Source organism: Erinaceus europaeus, chromosome 4 (assembly GCF_950295315.1).
Source record: "Erinaceus europaeus chromosome 4, mEriEur2.1, whole genome shotgun sequence".
Lineage (NCBI taxonomy): Eukaryota > Metazoa > Chordata > Mammalia > Eulipotyphla > Erinaceidae > Erinaceus > Erinaceus europaeus.
Window position 1 is genome coordinate 21,068,178 of NC_080165.1, and position 20,197 is coordinate 21,088,374.

At 54.6% G+C, this 20,197-nt stretch overlaps 2 protein-coding genes across 2 annotated transcripts; one reads left to right on the forward strand and one right to left on the reverse strand.

The window, feature by feature from the left end:
• The first annotated feature begins 394 nt into the window (after positions 1-394).
• CDC42EP1 (CDC42 effector protein 1) lies at positions 395-8,681 on the forward strand. Its single transcript, XM_060188937.1, has 3 exons — positions 395-465; positions 5,529-6,277; positions 7,593-8,681. Exons 2-3 carry the CDS (start codon positions 5,809-5,811, stop codon positions 8,168-8,170), a joined length of 1,047 nt encoding a protein of 348 aa, XP_060044920.1. The 5' UTR covers positions 395-465; positions 5,529-5,808; the 3' UTR covers positions 8,171-8,681.
• A 315-nt stretch (positions 8,682-8,996) lies between these two features.
• On the reverse strand, positions 8,997-14,038 carry LGALS2 (galectin 2). The gene is made up of 4 exons (XM_007519403.3): positions 13,954-14,038; positions 11,615-11,697; positions 9,467-9,626; positions 8,997-9,368 (listed from the first exon to the last, which is right to left on the reverse strand). Exons 1-4 carry the CDS (start codon positions 13,957-13,959, stop codon positions 9,222-9,224), a joined length of 396 nt encoding a protein of 131 aa, XP_007519465.2. The 5' UTR covers positions 13,960-14,038; the 3' UTR covers positions 8,997-9,221.
• Between the last annotated feature and the right edge of the window lie 6,159 nt (positions 14,039-20,197).

The following is a 20,197-nucleotide window of genomic DNA, read 5'->3' on the forward strand; positions in this document are numbered from 1 at the left end:
GCTTTGGAAGAAAGGGGGTCGAGTCCCCAGCTTCAGAACTCCAGATACCCAAGGCCTCCGGGACAGGGCTCCCTGGTCCCCTCTAACTCCCACAGAGAGCAGTCGGAGTGTCGGAGAGGGAGAGGCCTGAGTCCTGGGCCCGGGCCTCGCGGGCTGCGGTTAGGGCTGGCGGTCCCGGCGACCCGCACATTCCCGGCACCCCCAGCCTGGCGGGCTGCCCCGCGGCTCCAGCTGCAGCGTCGCCAAGGGCCGCTCGGTGCCTGGGAGGGGGCGGCTCCGCCCCGGCGAGCGGGGGTTGGGAGAAGGAAGGAGGGGGGAGGGGGAGGGGGGAAGGAGGAGGGAGGACGGCGCCCACACCCCGCCCCCGCCCGGGAGCCAGCGCGGAGCCCGGGCCGCGGCGCAGACCTGCCCCTGCCACTCGCCGGGACGCACCGCCGGGACGCACCGCCGGGCCGCCGAGGAGAGGTAACCGCGGCCAGCGGGGGCCCAGCCGGGCAGGGACGGCGAGAGGGGCGAGAGGGGGCTGCCACGGGCGTTGGGAGGCAGCTTCGCCAAGACGCCCGGGGTGCCAGCAGCAAGGCCGAGGACCGCTGGCCGGGGTCGCCCCAACTTTGGGAGCTGTTTAGTAACGACCCCCTGGGGCGGAGAACCTCTAGCATTTGCGGGGGTGGGGTGGGGGGGTAGTAAACCCGCGGCGGGAGGAGGGGAGAGCGGAGCGCCGTCTGCGCGCCTTCCTGCCCCGGGAGGGGAGGGCAGGGACCGAGACGGGGCCAAGTGTTGCAATGTGGGCCCCCCGCGGGCGGGAAGTGGTGCGGGGGTGCGGGGTGGGGGGCTCCGGGGAGACGCACTGGGCACCCTGCCCCCTCCCGGCCGCGCATTCCAGCCCGCGCCGCGGATGAGGTCATCCGTCCGGTTCCCCTCCGGCCAGGGCTGCGGCAGCCCGCTCCCCCGGGAGCGACCCCTGCGTCCCAGCTTCCCTCTCCCCCAGTGCCAGCCCCCCCCCCCCAGTCTCCCCTACTCCTGGGGACGGGCTGGGCTGCCGTCGGGGCACTGCTGTCCTCGACACCCCCCCTCAGAGCGGCCTGCAGGTTGGCACCCGCACACGCACACGCACACGCGGGTGTCAGAGAGGTGGGGGGTGGCAGGGGCCCTACTCTGAGCTTGGCGAGGGCGAGGGTGTGCTTGGTCTCAGAGCTGCTCCACGTGGCGGTCAAGGGCTAAGGAAAGCTGCCTTGGGCTCTCCCTGCGGTGTCGTCGGGGTCAGAAACCCTCTCCTCCCCCGCTCCCCCCATTTCCCCCCTTCCCGCACCTCCGGTGCAGGCTGCTGAGTTCCTGGCCGCTTCTGGCCTCAGGTTCCTCATCTGTTGACTCTGAAGCTGCTGGGCAGTGTGGTTGAGGGACATGCGAAGCTAGGTCCACCAGTCCAGAGGCTCCGCCTAGCTCTCACTGAGGGTCCCCTAGCCAGCAACGGGGAGCATGAGGCCCAGCTGGACACTCGGGTGCGGGGTTCTGCGGTGTCCTAGTTCCAGGAGGAGAGGAGAGGTGCCAAGGCCGTGCCAAGGTGAGTGCCAGGTGTGGCAGCGCACACCAGCCCCTGAACTGCCCAGCTGTCATAGGGGCCCTGGCCTCCCCAACCACATGTGCCTCCACAGCGACCCCTGTTGGCCTCTCGCCATCGCAGCCTCTGATTTCTTTTTTTTTTTTTTTAAAGAGAGCCCTGCCCAGCTCTGTCTTATGGCGGTGCCTGGAAAAGAACCTAGTACTTCAGAGTCTCGGGCATGGCAGTCCTTTGTAGAACCTCTATGCTGTCTCCTTCACCCTCTGCCTCTGACTTCACCCCTTCTACTCATGGTCATTACCAGGTCCCCAGACCTGCTAGTCCTCCTCAGAGCACAGTGAGGACCCACGTGTCACCATGGCTACACCCGGCACCCAGCACCCTATGCCCCAACCACAGCATTGAGCCTGCCCTACCAGGGCACGACCATTGGCTCTTCAGCACCACCACTTGGTGCCCCTAACCAAGCACCTCTGCCCCCAACATTTATTTCTGATGTTGGTAGAATCTTGGAGAGGTTCCCAAACACCTCACTGTATTTCCCCTTTGACCTGGGGTACATCTCCTTCCTTTTGCACATTGTTTTTCCACCAGCAAAACAGGTGCTGTGGGCATTAGCAGGTAGCCCACACCTGTGCTGGTGTAGGTAGAAAGACCTTGACTGGCACTAGGGACAGCTGGGGCACACCTGGCCACCAGCAGTACTCTGCGGTCAGCACCAAGTGCCAAATAACTACCACCAGTGTCCCCAGGATAAAAGATGTCATTGTACGGATTTTGGATCTTAACCCAGATCTGCCGTGCCCCAGCATCTGGGGGATTAATCACAGCACCCTCCACCCTCACGGCTCCCCTGGGAGGGGGCCTGCCTGTGACGCCATTCTTAGTTCCAAGTGAAGAAACGGGTCTCCAAGACTGCCCTGCCCAGGGCCCCATACGGGAGCGACATTTTGGAGGTGCCCAGAAGCCTTGGGGAGGGGGATTCACCGCAAGATCTAGCCGTGCTCTCAAGTCACAGAGAGCTGGAGCCCCATTTCTGAGGGAAGAGGCCCCCTGCCTCCCACCCCAAGAGCCAGAGAGCTGGAGCTGGGTGAGAACTGGCCACATGGCAGGCACGGTGCCCCTGTAGCACCTGAGTGGTCCCTCCTCTTAATTTACCCTCCAGCTCTGCAGAGACCTGGCCCTGGCACCTTCTTGCCATGTGACAGTGCCAGGTCCCTGCCTCCAAGCCCATCCTCACCCTTCGCGGGACGGACACGAGACTGCGGGAGGGAGAAGCAGATGACATCATGGACTGCTTGGTGTCACTTAGCAAACATGCCGCCAGGACTTCTCGGTGCTGGGGGCGCCAGGGAATGGGGATGATTCAAACACTCCCCACACATGGGGGGGCAAAGAGTGGGGGGATCAGATGGTGGGATGGGAGGAGTATGTAGTCAGGAAACAAAGCAAGCTTTGTCTTGTGGCCTTTGTTTTTTTATCTTGTTATTTAACCTATTTTGAATTTCAAATAACACTCAAAGGGCAGTATTGAGATTTTTCTGTTTGGAGGTGGCAGTGAAGTTTGAAAAAAAAAAAGTGAGGGTGGGGGGGGAGAAAAGTTGAGATTCTAGGTGTTCTGACTCGGAGCCCTTATCAACTCCCTTATCAGCTCCGATCGCCTGATCCCAGGTCCCAGGGGGTAAAGGACTAACTACTCAAGGTCACACTGGCCAGCGAGTTCCCTGTCCACCCCCACACCCCCAAGGGTGACAGGAGGAGCCTTAGGTGAAGGTGATCACACAGGTCCCCTGTGATAAGCCGCTGTGCCCAAGACACCTGCCTGCGCAGAAGGGTGCTGGGAGGGAGGGAGGGAGGGGAAACCAGGAGCACCCCACCCTCTGAGTGTGTTGCTGATCTGGGGAGACAAGACAGAAGCCCCATGAGTCAGAGTCTCTGAGTTCAAGTCTCGACTAGCTCTCTTGATGTGACCTTGAGCCAGCTGGGTCCCTTCCCAGGCCACGGGGAAGCTGCAGCCTTCCAGCCCAAACTTACTATACTCCTGGGGTGGGGCCACTGTGGGGTGGGGGTGGGGAGCAGACCCAGAGGAGATGGGGCTGGGGAGGTGGTTGGGGAACATCAAGAAGGGAGGGAGTGGGCTAGGACTAGTTTTGGGCACCAGCTGGACTTTTCCTGAATCTGAGCCTCTGATGTCAAGGCTCCTCCATCAGCCTGACAAGGGATGATAAGGTTCTTCCCCTCGGGCCCCAGGCCCTGACTGTGTTTGGGCACGCTGGAGGCAGTTGGGAACGCTCTGCCCTACCGCCAGAGCCCGCCTCCAGGAAGCAGCTTGAAGACAGCACACTCTGAGGAGCCCCAGGTAGGCTGTTTACACAGCCCGGTACAAGGGCTGCAGCCTGGGAGAGACCAGACCATAGAGAAGGTAGTCGACCGCTCAGCCCACCAGCAGGAGGCAGTGCAGCTTGGGCTGCAAAGACTCTGGGTTCCAGAAGGCCATGCAAGCCACTTCTCTGCACCTCAGTCCCTCCTCTCTATAACAGCATACCTCCTCCTCCTCCTTTTTTTTTTATAGACAGCGAGAAGTTAAGAGGCGGCAGGGGGAAGTCAGACAGTAGCGCAATGGGTTAAGCGCACATGGCACGAAGCGCAAGGGCCGGCTTAAGGATCCCGGTTTGAGCCCCCGGCTCCCCATCTTGCAGGGAAGTCGTTTCACAAGCAGTGAAGCAGGTCTGCAGATGTCTATCTTTCTCCCCCTCTGTCTTCCCCTCCTCTCTCCATTTCTCTGTCCTATCTAACTACGACAACATCAGTAACAACAATAATAATAACTACAACAAAAATAAAAAGGGCAACAAAAGGGAAAATAGACAAATACAAAAAAAGGGGACAGGGAGATAAAGAGACAGCAGTAGACACCCGCAGCCCTACTTCACCACTCGTGAAGCTTCCCGCGTTGCAAGTGGGTACCAGGGGGCTTGAACCCAGGTCCTTGCGCACTGTAATGTCTGTGCTTAACCAAATGCGCCACCGCCTAGCCCCTATAGCACACCTCCTTAGGATTATTGTGGGGTTTCACTGAGTGATGAATGCGAGTCACGGGCACGTAGTAAGTGCTTCTTTAAACAGGCCTGTGGTCTCCCGGTTGGTGGTTTGGACAGGGAATGTTCAGTATCCAGCTCCCAGTCTGCCTACGCCAGCGACCATAGTTCTCACTGCTAACCTTCTCCCTCTCCTTTTTTATTTGTTTATTTATTGAGAAGGGGAAAGAGAGAGACACCTACAGGAGCACTGCGTCGCTGCTCCTGGACACACTTCACTGCCTGTGAGGCTAGGGGTTAGAACCTGGCTCTTGATGCACTGTAACATGCATGATGCACTGTAACATGCATGGTGCACTGTAACATGCATGGTGCACTGTAACATGCACGGTGCACTGTAGCATGCATGATGCACTGTAAATGCACGGTGCACTGTAACATGCATGATGCACTGTAACATGCATGGTGCACTGGCGGTGTCACCACCCGGCCCCAGTCTTCCTTGTTTCTTTGTCATGCAGGGACTGAGCAACGGGCTTCATGCACAAAAGGCGATTGCTCTGCCGCTTACCTCCCTGGCCCTTCTTCACTGTCCATCTTTCCTTTCTTCCTTTTTCAGTTTACTTTCTCTTTATTTCGCATGAGCTAAAGAGTTTCACATGAGAGAGAGGGAAGCCAGAGCACCAAACACATGCAGCAGTGAGCAGTGAACCGGGGCTCAGGCCTGCCAGTTCCCTGCTCTGCCACTGAGCTAATGCTCTGGCCTCTGTCCCTATTCTTAACCCTCTTTTGTGCCTGGCTGCCACTTGACATTTTGTTATCATCCCCTCTCCCCCTGCTGCCATGTGCCATCATCATTTATTCTCCCGAGCTGCTGTCATCTGGGCCCTGGAGCTCTGAGTCCACTCTCACCCCCCCCCCCCTTCTTTCAGGTCTCTCCCAGGAGGGAGCAAGCTTCCACGTTTGAGACGCACCTGTGCTCTCTGTGCTGGCCCCAGACAGCTGCAGCTGCCCACAGGGCTGGAGACAGGCGGCCCGACAGCATGGACTCCCCACAGCCCCAGCAATCAGAGGCTGTTCCTTAGGAGAACAAAGAGGCAGTTTCACTACCCTCAGTGCTGAGGAGGAAGCTGGGCAGCAAGTCCCGAGCCCAGCGCCCCCTCTCAGGCCCTGGGTGGGGAATGGACCAACAGCTGTGAGCAGCCAGAGCTGATGCCGGGTCCCCAGGGGGTCACTGGAGCCCCCACCATGAGCCTGGGCAAGCTCTCACCTGTGAGCTGGGTGTCCAGCGCCCAAGGGAAGCGGCGGTTGACGGCGGACATGATCAGCCCCCCACTCGGGGACTTCCGCCACACCATGCACGTGGGCCGGGGTGGAGATGTCTTTGGAGACACCTCTTTCCTCAGCAACCACGGTGGCGGCAGCAGCTCCGGGGGCTCCCACCGCTCACCCCGAAGCTACCTGGCCAAGAAGCTGCAGCAGGTGCGCCGGGCAGGGGCCACGCCCCGGAGGGTGGCCTCCCCGCCTTCAGCCTCACCCGCACCGCCCGCCGTCTCCCCCATCATCAAGAATGCCATCTCCCTGCCCCAGCTCAACCAGGCCACCTATGACAGCCTCGTCGTGGGCAAGATCAGCTTTGACAGCAGCCCTGCCAGCCCCAAGGATGGCCATTCTAGTTACGGTGAGGGACAGGCTGTGGGTCATCTTCTCAAATGGTCCAGGGAGTCTGGAGGGTTTAAGTCTTTCTTCAGATGAGCTCTGCTTGCCTCCACCAACCCAAACACCAGACCATGAATGGAAAGGACTGGAGACTAGCTTACTTCTCCCAAAACAAAAACCAAAAACATAGAGGTTGAGTGGAGAAGAAATGGGATTTGGCTTTTCACTTGTTTTTCTCTGAGGAAGGGAGAGATCAAGGCAGCCTTCCACCATCCACAGAGCTGCACTCACTTGTTGCTCACACCTGGTACTGGGCTGAGCCAGGCCTATAAGCCTCACACCTGCCGCTGGGTGCCTCCCCAGCCCCCAGGAGACAAGCTCTGGGTTCTCACTTGCCTTCCCCAACCCACACCCTCGTCAGTCAGAGCAGCCCCCTCCTCATGTCATGGTGATAGCTACTGTGGACCGGGCTCTGGATTCCAGTGACAGCCCTGCCTGGTAGCCAGGGAGCTTGCTGACCTGTCAAAGTCATGCCCAGGTCTATGTGATGGTCCCGGAGGGTCAATGCTGAAACCCAGTGACCTATTATCAGGCGTGGCCCAGTACAGCACACAGCAGGTACTCAGGACACAGGGATTGTTGTCATGTTGCTACTAGAACAGGGGTTCCTATATCTTGAGGAATTAGGGAAACTGCTCACATGGACAGTCCAGAGGCACCTCCTTCCCCTGGCAGGGAGCAACAGGTGCTACCTTGGCTCTGCTGGACAGCTAACCCTGGGAGCTGGGCTCTTGCTGCCACCTGGTGGCCACAATGTGCCCTGCAGCTTCCTCAGGTGGTTCGGCCCCTGGAGGACTGCATAGGCCCCACTGGGACCCATCCACAGGAAGCTCAGCGTTTCCGCCTGATAGTCCTGGAGGTCACGGGACCTCTGGAAGGCTTTGGCCTTCCCCCCGGGCCTCTGTTTCCTGTGCAACCCAACATCGGCTGCTGGCTTCATGGCTGTGTCCCACAGCCCAGCCTGTGGATTGTTGTGGCTGAGGAGGCAGGCTTCTGAGCAGTTTCACAGTGGTGAGGGACAGTTGGGGTTGCAGATTTGGTCCCACCCCATCCCTAGGCTCTGGCCTTGGGCTTATCCCCACTCCCACCCTATCTGTACCCTGGGAGTTAAAATCATTTTCAAGCTCCCAGCCTTGGGGGGGAGGGGTATCATAGCACTATAGGCTTCATGATGCTGGAGAAACAGATGTTGGGGGGGCTTGCTAGAGTCACTAGAGTAAGCTGGGGTTTGACACAGAGTGATCCCAGCTCTGACCTCACCCCACCTCTTTCTGCAGGCCTGGACTCGGGGTTCTGCACCATCACGCGCCTGCCCCGCCAGGACAAGCCCCGGGAACGAGACCGGGAGAGCACCTTCCCCTCAGAGCCAGAGCTCCGCCGCTCAGATTCCCTCCTGTCCTTCCGTCTGGACCTCGACCTCGGGCCCTCACTCCTTAGCGAGCTGCTGGGTGTCATGAGCCTCTCCGAAGCCTCAGCAGTAGAGACCCCTGGCCAAGCCTCTGCCACAAACCCCCCGACCCATGGACATTGTCCCAATGGGGTCACTGCTGGGCTGGGTGCAGTGGCTGAAACCAGCACAAGGCCCTCAGGAGAGTGTCCCCTCATCCCCGTTCCCACCGACAAGGCCCCCAGCAGGCCCTGGGGAGTGGGCTCAGGGGACAGCCGCCACCCCACCCAGACAGATGCTGGGCACGAGCTGGCGGGGGCCTTGCCTCAGGCTCGAGCTTCCTGGGAGAGCCTGGACGAAGAGTGGGGGGCACCCCGGGTGGGCGGCAGGGCCCCAGTGCCCAGTGCAGTGCAGGCACACACCTTTGCATTTGCCGACACCGAGGAGGATGATGAGGTCAAGGTGTGAATGGCTGGGCTGCCTGCCTCCCAGTGCTGGATCCACCACCCAGCAGCTGAGAGCCCAGGGGCCCCCACGCCCTTCCACACCTCTGCAGGACAGACATGGGAGGGAAGCCAGAGGACACCAGGTTCTGGGACCTGGGCGCCCCATGATCCCAGCCCAGCTGACCCACCTCTCCCCCCTGCTTTCCTCAGCCCCACCCTGTGCCCCCAGCCTCACAGAGTGGCCTTTGTGGCTGGTTGCTGCCCTGAGCAGGGTGAGGGTGGGGCGCACCGCACCGGGGCTTTGTCTCCTGTCCCAGTTCACCCTGGGGCTGCCCCCAGCAGGGTCTCCACTGCACCCCAGGAGGCTCAGCCCTGGTTAAGACTCATTTCCAGGCAATCCTCACTGTCTACCCTCCACTTGCCCCCGAGAGAAGTCAGATGTGGCCTCGTGGGAGGAGTCCTTTCCCTGTCACCCCAGACCTGTCTCCAGGCCCTGATTCTAAAAGCTTTTTAATAAAACACGTCACAAGAGATACTTGGGGCCTGAGTGGACAACCACAGCTATGCCTGCCTGAAGGCCTGCAGCCTGGAGTTTGGGCAACCAAGAACCCCCAGCAAGGCAGGGGTGAGGCTGGGGTAATGAGTAACCCAGCTGGAATGGCCCCATTGATAAGAGGCCCAGGTGGGAGCCCTTATCTACAGTTCCGGGTTCAGCCAAACTCCCCCCCACCATGCCCTGGTGCCTGGGACCGGCATCTAGCCCACAATCCCATGCCATTCCAGTGATAACGGGACAGGGAGACGAGAACAAGATCTCAGAGATGCTTGGGATCTGGGGTTTTCAGGCAGACTTTTCAATTCTTTTTATTTCAGAGGGAGAGAGGGGAGAGATACCACAGCAATGCTGTACCACGCTGGCGCTTCCTTGGTGCCATCCAAGGTGCTCCCCTGTGGTGCTGGGGCTCAGGCCCCGGACCTTAAGCCTGTTGTCCTTAGGCTTGGCAAAGGAGGGTGGGGTCAGAGGGACAGGAGCTGGCCGTCCACTTCACGGGGTTCGTGCCTGTGCTGTCCGCTCACTCGTACTTGAAGGAGGTGATGTTGAAGCCGCCCTTCACACACATATAGCTCAGGTGACTGTGGCCCAGCCTGTTAGGGAAGGTCACCTGGTGCCCGTCTGGTAGCTTCACCTTGAACTCGTTGCTCTCAAAGATCATGGTGAACTGTGGCAGGAGGGAGGGGTGAAGGAAGACACCACCTGTGAGCTGTCCCTGCTCTCCCTCCCTCCCCTGACATCCTCCTCAGGCCCCTTTGCTCTCACCTTGATCTCTGACCCTGGGCTGAAGCACAGGTGATTGTCCCGCTGCTCCTGTCCCCATTTGCCGCTGTCCTTGGAGTTGCAGACGATGGTGGACTCACGGAAGCGTGGGTTGAAGTGCAGGCTCAGCTTCTCCGAGCCCTGGCCCAGATTAATCACAAAACTGCATGGGGAAGAGGTGAGAAAAAAGGGTCAGAGCCTGAGCAGCTAGCTCTCACACCGGACTACAAGCTGCAAGCATCACCAAAGGAAGGCCATATTAATTGAGGTCTGTGTCTTTAAATAAGGGAGGTGACAACCCACTCAGATTTGGCACGGGGGGGGGGGGGGGGGGGAATCGTAGGCCATTTGGAGTCCAGACTAGGGGTGTCTGTAGGAGGTTAAATGAGTATCAATGTCAGGAACTACAGGTGTCTAAGCTGGGAAATGGACTGCTGTCCTGGGCTAGAGGGAGACTTGTTAAGTTTGGGGGGGCCCAGTGGTTGTGCACCCAGCTAGGCCCACATAGTACTAAACATAAGGATCCAAGTTCAAGCCCCCGGCTCCCCATCTGCAGGGGGGTTGCTACAAGTTGTGAAGCAGGTCTGCAGGTGTCTTATCTTTCCCCTCTCTGTCTTGCCTTTCCCTCTCAATTTCTTTCTATCCTATCCAATAAAATGGAAAAAGAATGGCCACCAGGATCAGGGGGTTCATAGTGCTGGCACTGAGCCTCAGCAATAACCCTGGAGAAAAATAAATAATAATTTTTAAAAGCCTATTAAGTTTGGTCATCAGCAGCTGTCAGTAAGGTTCTGAGCCTCTTATCGTCAGGGGCAAACATCAGCTTGTGGGGCCTCTTAGCAGATTGCTACAGAAGTTTGGTTAGATCTTCAGGGTCCCAGACAGTGGGAATTCTGGGCCATCTGAGGTGCCTTCTTTTCAAGGTTTCAGGCCAAAATAGCCCAGATTTCTTGAGAGACCTGGGTAAAGGAACTGACTGCCTTTTCTCTTGGCCCCTACACCATAAACCTGCCTCCCTGCCCCCTTCCTAACCAAAAGGTGCTGGAGACCAGCCCCAAGAAATGTGGAAAGAGGGATGGGAAGGAGGCTGAGCAGGCACCTTGCACGAATAAGGGTCCAGATTCCATCCTCAGCACCACATGGAACCAGCAAAGGACTCTAGATGCTGGAGCGGTGCATAGCCCTCTTTCACTCTCATAAAAATAAAATCAATCATGTTTAATAATTGGGTGGGGAGTTGGCTCATCGATAGAGAGTGTGAGACCCTTGGCTCCATATCCCACAGTGCATTAAGTGCAGGAGGGGAGGGGATGGGGGGACACTGGGCTGACAAAAAGAGATCACTTGGACAGTGTGCTGCTCTGCCATGCACACAACCCAGGGCTTCACTTTGTGGTTTCTTCCCCCAACCCCATCTCTGTCTCCATCTGAAAAAGTCAACCTGTAGTGGTGAAGCCCTAGCAATGATGGAAGGGAGGAAGGAAAAAAGAAAAGAAAAACTTAGCTGGGGAGGTGATTCAGCAAGCAGAGTGCATTCTTTGTTAAGTGTGAGGACCAGAGTTTGATCCCCAGCACCGCACTGCACATGGCGTGCGCACAGACACAAATGTGTAGTGTCTCTCCCTCCCCCATCCCCCTCTCCCCTCCCCCTCTCCCCCATCCCCCTAACCCCCTCTCCCTCTCCCTCCCCCTCCCCCTCCCTCTCTCTGAAGCCCATATTAAGCAGGAGCCAACCAGGTATATAAATCCTCTAGTTCTGATGGGTAGAATGCAAACTAGACCACCTGGCGCCCCCTCGTGGCTGATACTAGTTAACTGGCCATCCACCTGAGTAAGAGTCCCTGCTGGCCTCCACCTGCCCCCACCCTGCCTCTGGGATTTCAGCACTTGATTCCAGAATACAGCCCCAGGAACTTTACTACCTGGCCCCCTTCGGAGTTATAAGGGATAGATCCTGAGGTCCCCCGCACCTCCCCTAAATCCCTAGACTGCTAGCCTGGGTGTGGAGGGAACAGGGATAGGAAAAGGGCCCGTCCCGTCCCCGGGTGGCTGCTGTGGCTGTCACAGGGCTGTGCTGTCTGTCCCCACCTGTGCAACCTGTTCCAGGTCAATGGAGGCTTGCCCCCCTCCCAGGTCCCCACCCCAGCTCACCCGTCTGCATCATTATCGATCTTTCCCTTGATCTTCAGGGTTGACCCCTGCTTCACATGCATGTTCGCAATCTCAAATTTCACCTGTGCCAAGAGAGGGGCTCACATTGGTCAAAGCCTACTAAGCACCACCAGTGTCTCCCTGGCCTCGGTTCCCACGCCCACCTACTCCTGGGCCCAGAGCCAGGGAGGGAAGGAGCCCAGGTCTCTGGGCAGAGCTGTCCAAAGTGACCCCCGGCCCCTTTGGCCTCACTGAGACATAGGACACAATGAGGGAGCCTCAGCTTACCTGTCCCGTCAGTCTATGACGTGGGGAGAGTGGTGCCCTTTCCTTGCACTTCCCCAGTGTGTCCAAGTGGTGAAGGCACATTGAAACCCCAACAGGAACAAATTCAGAGTCATTTTACTAACTAAGAATAAGTACCTTGGCCAGGGAGATAGCTCAGTGGATAAAGCCATGGACTCTCGGGCATGAGGTCCCAAATTTGATCTCCAACACTACATGTGCTGCAATAATGCTCTAGTTCTCGTTCTCTCTACCTCTCTACCTCTCTCTCTCTCTCAAATATTTTTAATGACTATCACAGGAAAGTCTTGGCCCATCCAAAATTATCCAGCTACAAAGCCCTACAGATGACCTGAGTAAGTATGTTCATCAGAGTCTTTCTCCAGACCGTGCTTCCTACATCCATAAAACCCAGGGAATCTGATTGGCTCCTTAAATGTTTTTTTTCACCAGCTGCAGAGCAGAGTGGCCTCTAAGTGACAGACACATGGTCTGTTGGAGGCCCTGAGGTTAAAAGCAACTACTTGGGGGCCAGGTGGTGATTCATCCAGTAGAACACCCATGTTACCATGTTTGAGGACCTGAGTTCAAGCCCCTGGTCCCCACCTACAGGGGGGAAGCTTCATAAGCACTGGAACAGTGAAGCTTCTCTCTCTCTCTCTCTCTCTCTCTCTCTCTCTCTCTCTCCCTCCTTCCCTTCCTCCCTTCCTCATCCTCTCCTTCTATTGCTCTCTACCTCCCACATCTATCATTAAGAAAAGGTAATGGGTAAAATGACTGCTAGGAGCAGTGGAGTCACTGCTGACACTGAAACCCAGCAACAATAATCATGGCAGAAAACAAACAAAACCAGGAGCCACGTGTCTGTGAGAATCCAAGAGCACATGTGTGCGGCCCTGCATGGGCCCTGGCTCAGACGGCAGGGAAACCCCAAGGTGGGCGCTGGGGTGACGCATCAGCCTTAGTCACTCACTCCTCCTTCTCCCATCAGAATTTCCCCGGGGTTTCCACATAGCCGGAGCTTCCTGCAGCTGCATTTCAGGCCAAAGGGAGGGTCCTGGAGCAGGGCTGCCACTGTCCAGTGCCCCAGGTGGAGGGAATGTGCTCTGTCCCCTCAGCCATGGAGAGTGCAGGGCTGGGCCGGCAGCAGCTACCTAAGACTCAGGACCATCATGGGAACCTGCTTGCGTGTGGGGGTTTCTGGTCACTGGTGTGCTATCTTCCTGGAGGGAAGGCAGCTGAGAAGCCTTGAACTGCACAGCCTGTGAGGGAGGACTGCCAGTTGGTGCTCCCCTCAGGCTCCGTGCAGGGGGAAAGCAGCCAAGTTCACCATGGGGTGGAGGGGGGAGGCCCAAGTCAGTGCACTGTGAGAACGGACAGTGAGGGCCAGGCAGTCTGATGCCCAAGAGCCTCTACCCCAACCTGGAGCTCGTCAGCCCTGGCACCACATGGGAAGGTGCTAGGGCACCAGAGTGAATTCTTCCTCTGTGTGTGGGTCTCTAACTCTACCTGAATGAAACACTCCCTGTGGTGCAGGGCCGTGAAATCACACGTGGACGAGGCCCCAGGGTCCACAGGGAGCATCCACCAAGCCCCTCCATCATGCTGGCTACATGCCCAGCCCTGGTTTCCTCATCTTTACAAAGCTCCCTAGAAACATGAATGACACTATGGTTTCGTTCAGCAGGTCTGAGGATACGAAAGGGGGAGCAGAGAGACTAAAGGTGATCAGGAGCCCCAGACACAAACAATTTGAACAGCCTGGTGCAGGCTAGCGGTTTTTGTTTTTGTTTGTTGCTAAGACTGAGGAAAGAGAGAGAGTGGGAAAGAGAGAGGGAGAGGGAGAGGGAGAGAGGCGAGAGGCTTGAGCCCATGGGGCAGAGTGAGGGCTTAAGGCCGAGGGTGTCCATGCTGAGAAACCTCTAGCAACAAGCTATGCCCCCCTCTCTCTGCACCCGTGGGGAAACCAAGGTTGGGAGAAGGCAGCAAGCAGCTCCTGGCACCCACCCCCTTCAGCAAAGGCATGGAGGGAGGGCAGGGGTCAGAGGCCTCACCGACATGGTGGCAGCTCCAGTGGCAGCTCCCTGCTCCTGTGCGTAGGGTCTCAGCTCTCAATGCACCTTATGTCCCAGAAGATTACACATTAACCCCACCCCCAATGCCATAACCAGGGACTTTGGTCCCTCTGCCCAGCTATCTCTCCACCCATGTCTCCTGGTGCCCAGGACAAGGAGATAGAGGCTCCCCCTGGGCCGCCCCACCCAGCCTGTGGCATCTTCCTTAGACACCTGCCCTGGACTGGGTGGTGGGAGCTGGGCACCAAGGCCATGGAGCCCTGCAGGCCAACTGGTGCCACTCAGCCTAACCACCTCACCCTTAAACCAAGAGACTTGCACCTTCATGCATTGGCTCACTCTGGTGCCCACAAGCACTTTGAGCTTCTTCCTTCATTTGTGATTTCCCCAACTGTACATGAACGTTTTAAAGGCAGCACTGGGGGGGGGGGGGTAGTATAATGGTTCTGTAAAAGACTTCCATGCCAAGACACCAGAGGTGCCAGGTTCAATCCCCAGCACCATCATAAACCAGAGCTGAGCAGTGCTCTGGTTTAAATAGATAAATAAATGCAAGGACCGGCAGAAGGATCCTGGTTCGAGCCCCCGGCTCCCCACCTGCAGGGGAGTCGCTTCACAGGTGGTGAAGCAGGTCTGCAGGTGTCTATCTTTCTCTCCCTCTCGCTGTCTTCCCCTCCTCTCTCCATTTCTCTCTGTCCTATCCAACAACAACGGCATCAGTAACAACAACAGTAATAACTACAACAATAAAAACAAGGGCAACAAAAGGGAATAAATAATAAATAAATAAATAAATAAATATTTTAAAAAAGAAAAGAAAATGGGGAGCCAGGCAGTAGCAAAGTGGGTTAAGTGCATGTGATGCGAAGCACAAGGACCGGCATAAGGTTTCTGGTTCGAGCCCTTGGCTTCCACCTATGGGGGGGTCACTTCACAAGTGGTGAAGCAGGTCTGCAGGTGTCTATCTTTCTCTCCCCCTCTCTGTCTTCCCCTCCTCTCTCCATTTTTCTCTGTCCTATCCAACAACAATAACATCAGTAACAACAACAATAATAACTACAACAATAAAACAAGAAGGGCAATATAAGGGAATAAATAAATAAATATTTTAAAAATCTAAAAAAAAAAGAAAAGAAAATGTGGTTTGCAGTGACTAGAGAACCAAACTTGCAGCTGTGGTCTCTTTCACACTTTCTGCCTCTTGGCCTCTGTCTCTAGCTTTAAAAAAATAATATGGGAGTCAGGCGGTAGTACAGTGGGTTAAGCGCATGTGGCGCTAAGCACAAGGACCGGCGTAAGGTTCCCGATTTGAGCTCCCGGCTCCCCACCTGCAGGGGGGTCACTTCACAGGTGGTGAAGCAGGTCTGCAGGTGTCTATCTTTCTCTCTCCCCCTCTGTCTTCCCCTCTTCTCTCCATTTCTCTCTGTCCTAGCCAACAATGACATCAATAATAACAACAATAACAACTACAATAAAGCAACAATGGCAACAAAAGGGAATAAGTAAATATTTTTAAATTATATATATAATTTATATATATTTGGGGTTGGGGGCCAGATGGTGATGCACCTGGTTAAACACTCATATCACAGTGCACAAGGATTCGGATTTAAGCCCTCTGCTCCCTGCAGGGGGGGAAGCTTCACAAGTGGTGAGACAGTGCTGCAGGTGTCTCTCTGTTTCTCTTCCTCTCTATCTCCCCATCCCCTCTCAATTTCTGTCTCTATTCAGTAATAAATTAATTCATTTTTTTTAAATACCCAGAAGGGGGGCTGGGCAGTAGCACATGGGGTTAAGCACAACTAAGGACCCATGCAAGGGTCCCAGTTCGAGCCCCCGGCTCCCCACCTGCAGAGGGGTCACTTCACAAGTGGTGAAGCAGGTTCCCCCTTCTCTCTCAATTTCTCTCTATACTAACCAATAAAAAATGGGGAAAAAATGGCCTCCAGGAGCAGTGGATTCGTAGTGCTGGCACCGAGCCCAGTGATAACCCTGGAGGCAATAATAATAATATGAAAAAGTGGGGATGGAGTGGGAGGGCTGAGGCAGAGGAGTACTGGAGTCCAAGATGTTTGGCTCTTAACTGCTGATGCTTATGTGACTGGCATACTTAGCATGGGCAGCTGAAGACTAGATAAGGGGGGAGCAGAGAGGATGGGGGGTAGCACCTAGACCTTACATGCAAAAGGTCCCAAGTTCAAATTCCAGCACCTCATAGTGCCACAGCTGTGCTGTTTGCTCTAATGACTTGATTAATTCCAAATAAAATAATGAAGAGAAGCCCTCCACACTTCCTTCCCAGAAAGCAACCTGTGCACCCCCCTTCTTTCTCTCCTTTGGCACAGCTCCTTCTAGGCGGTCTTCCAGGGATTCCTCTCAGAGACACCTCTCTTTGTTCTGCTCCATTCATCAGACACAAAGCCCACGAATCTAGATTCACGAACTGAACCGCATTTACTGGTGAAGAAGCAGCCCACCTCTCAGTGGCCATATTTATTTCCCCAACCCCCTCCCCTGCCTCCCGCGCCGGGCACTGACATTAGTGCTGAGTGTGCGCTATTTCAAACACCACGGCTATAAGTCCATTTGCACATCGAGGTTGGCCTTGTGGTGCCAAGTTTTCCAGGGCGGCTTCCCAGAAGGAAGATTTTTCTAGAGCCCGGGCTTGGCGAGCCAGAGGGTTTTCCATCCGAGCTGGCGATGGCCGCTGTGGGCAGGGTGCTGGGAGGCGCGGTGCCAGTGGCTCTCAGAGGACTCCACCTCTAGCCCTCGCCCACCCGAAAGCAGAGTGGTTTCTTCATGTTGTCCACAAGGAAGCAAATCCCTTCTCGGCCTTTTGCCCAGAGCCACAGAAAAATCTGAGTGAGATAAAGAGGTTTAAATCGTCTTCTAGACGGAAAGTCTCTAATCAGCAGAAACTACACCTTTTTAAGGGGGTATTTTTCTGATTGTGGGAGTAATTCTACCTTCTTCTGGTCTTAGAAGATTCTGGAAAGTGCACAAAGTAAAACATGCAAATTAAATGTTGAGCTGTCTTAGAAGAATGTTTAGAGTGAGGGGGCGTCTGACCGCACTTCTGAATTGTCCACTTTTCTGTGGGCAGGCTTCACATCAATGACAGATATTTTTTTTCTTCTAAACACACAAAAAGAAAAAGAATATCGTCTGCCCTTGCACCTCTAACATGGTCTCTTCCACTTGGCAAAGCACTTTCTCCAGCTCTCCTCACATACACTCAAATTCTCCAGTTGGATTTTGAACTGGCAAAACAGCTCCCTTTGCCATGTGTATGATCCAGGTTTCAGCCCAGCCCCCACTGTAGTGAAGGAAACTTCAGTGGTCTCCTATTTTTTTCTTTCAGTATATTTTAATGACAGAGAGGGGAAAAGAGAGGGAGGGAGAGGGACAGGGGGAAAGTGAAGCTCAGCTATGGTTTATGGTGGTACTGGAGATTAAATTTGGGATCTCAGAGGTGCAGGCATAAAAGTGTTTTACATTTTCTTCTGCCAAGAAGAAAAAGGAGGAGGAGGAGGAGGGGGAGAGAAGGGGGAGGTGGAGAAGGAGGGGGAGGAGGAGGTAGAGGAGATCTATGGTGAAGTAATTTTTTTTTTCTTTTCCTCCTCCAGGGTTATTGCTGGGCTCGGTGCCTGCACCATGAATCCACCGCTCCTGGAGGCCATTTTCCCCCCTTTTGTTGCCCTTGTTGTAGCTTCGTTGTGTTTATTATTATTTCCCTTGTTGACGCAATTCGTTGTTGGATAGGACAGAGAGAAATGGAGAGAGGAGGGGAAGACAGAGAAGGGGAGAGAAAGATAGACACCTGCAGACCTGCTTCACCGCCTGTGAAGCGATGCCCCTGCAGGTGGGGAGCCGGGGGCTCGAACCAGGATCTTTCCGCTGGTCCCTGCGCTTTGCACCACATGCGCTTAACCCACTGCACCACCGCCCGACCCCCAAGGTGAAGTAATTTTTTTAATCTTTTTTTTACCAGAGCAATGCTCAGCTCTGGCTTATGGAAGTATGGGGGATTGAACCTGGGATTTGAGAGCCTCAGGCATGAAAGTCTCTTTGCATAACCATTATGTTATACCCCCACTCTAATCTTATTTTTTTTAATGTTTCTTTATTTTCCCTGTTGTTGCCCTTGTTGTTTTTTATTGTTGTTGTAGTTATTATTGTTGTCGTTGTTGGATAGGACAGAGAGAAATGGAGAGAGGAGGGGAAGACAGAGAGGGGGAAAGAAAGACAGACACCTGCAGACCTGCTTCACCGCCTGTGAAGCGACTCCCCTGCAGGTGGGGAGCCGGGGGCTCGAACCAGGATTCTTACCCTGGTCCTTGTGCTTTGTGCCACCTGTGCTTAACCTGCTGCACTACCACCCGACTCCCTAAATCTTACTTTTAAAATGTTGTCCATATTAGGAAAAGAAAAGCTGGGGGTATGAATTGACCTGCCAATGCCCATGTCCAGTGGAGAAGCAATTACAGAAACTAGACCTTCCACCTTCTGAATCCCATAAAGAATTCTGGTCCAGTGGTCTGGGAGGTGGCACAGTGGATAAAGCACTGGACTCTCAAGCATGAGGTCCTGAGTTCGATCCCTGGCAGCACATTTGCCAGAGTGATGTCTGGTTCTTTCTCTCTCCTATCTTTCTCATGAATAAATAAATAAAATCTTTAAAAAAAAAAAAAGAATTCTAGTTCAGGGGCTGAGTGGTGCACCTGGTTAAGCCTCACATGCTACCATGCTCAAGGACCTGAATTCAATCCCCTGCTCCCCACCTGCAGGGGGGGCTGCTTCAAGAGCATGAAGCAGGTCTGGAAGTATCTATCTCTCTCCTTCTCTATCTCCTCTCCCTTCTCAATTTCTCTCTGTCTCCAGAGTAAAACAAGGAAGAAAGAAAGGAAAGAAGGAAGGAAGGAAGGAAGGAAGGAAGGAAGGAAGGAAGGGAGGGATATGGCTGCCAAGAGCAGTGGATTCATAATTCTGGCACTGAGCCCAGCAATAAACCTGGAGAAAAAAAATTTTTTTTCTTTATCCGTACTCCCAGAGGGGTAAATGTTAGGGGAAGATGACCAGAGAGCTCTGAACTCCAATTCCATCAGGACCCAGAGAGAAAGAAAAAAAAGGAAGGACACTCAGAAGTAGTAGGTATGACTTAGAAAGGAATAGAAGAAGAAAAGAAAAAAAAAAAAGGAAGGAAGGAAGAGAGGGCAGGACCATAAAAAAATGTGCAAATATATATAAATTTAGACAGAGAGCTATAGAAATAATAGTCAACCCATATCTGTGATCTTGGGAGAATAGAGGGAATGAGAAGAGAGAACTCTGGTGGTGGGAAAGGTGTGGAATTATATATCTGTAATCATATAATTTTGTAAATCAATATTAAATCACTAATAAATATTTTTTAAAACTTCTCCAAATGGTTTTTATTATCATCCCACTTTTCAGGGGGCAAGTGGAAGGTGAGGCTCGCAGGCCGTGCCCTGATCCTGGGCATCTTCCTTGGGCAGGCGGCACTGCCCCACTCAGCAAGAATACTGCATGGCCCTTAAACACTCTAAGCTGGCCCCCATGAGCCCTTGGATAGCTGGCCTCTCTTGAGTCTACCTGGACCCAGTGACACAATCCTGACTCACAGATCAAGGCACACATGATGGCACAACCAAGATTACAAACAGAAGGAGGAGGAGGAGGAGGAGGAGGAGGCCGATATAAAACAAAATAATGATAACATATTACAGTGGCCTAGGAGGTGGCTCAGGAGTAGAGCACTGGACTTGCAAACATGAAGTCCCAGCTCAGAGTGATGTTCTGGCTATTCTCTCCCACTTGTGAAGTGAATAAAATGAAGCTATTAAAATATATATTACAAGGGGCTAGGTGCACACATTACAGTGCACACATTACAGTGCACAAGGACACAGGTTCAAGTCTGCAGAGGTGAAAGCTTCACAAGCAGTGAAGCAGGGCTCCTAGTGTCTGTCTTTCTCCCTCTCCCTCTCAGTTTCTCTCTGTCCAATAATAAAAATAAAATTTATATATATATTACATAAGGACTTCTCTCTCTTCCCTCCTCTCTCTCTCTCTCTCTTCCCAGCTGTAGAAGAAACAAGTCGGGCAGTAGCGCAGTGGGTTAAGCGCACGTGGCGCAAAGCACAAGGACTGGCGTAAGGATCCCAGTTTGAGCCCCTGGCTCCCCACCTGCAGAGGAGTCGCT

Excerpts from the sequence above, each read along its gene's own strand:
- CDC42EP1 (XM_060188937.1), top strand. The coding sequence starts at position 5,809 with ATGCCGGGTCCCCAGGGGGTCACTGGAGCCCCCACCATGAGCCTGGGC. Across the intron at positions 6,278-7,592 it reads GGATGGCCATTCTAGTTACG|GCCTGGACTCGGGGTTCTGC; the intron begins GTGAGGGACAGG and ends CTCTTTCTGCAG.
- LGALS2 (XM_007519403.3), bottom strand. Across the intron at positions 9,627-11,614 it reads ATCGATAATGATGCAGACGG|TTTTGTGATTAATCTGGGCC; the intron begins GTGAGCTGGGGT and ends TTCCCCATGCAG. Across the intron at positions 9,369-9,466 it reads GCCCAGGGTCAGAGATCAAG|TTCACCATGATCTTTGAGAG; the intron begins GTGAGAGCAAAG and ends CTCCTGCCACAG.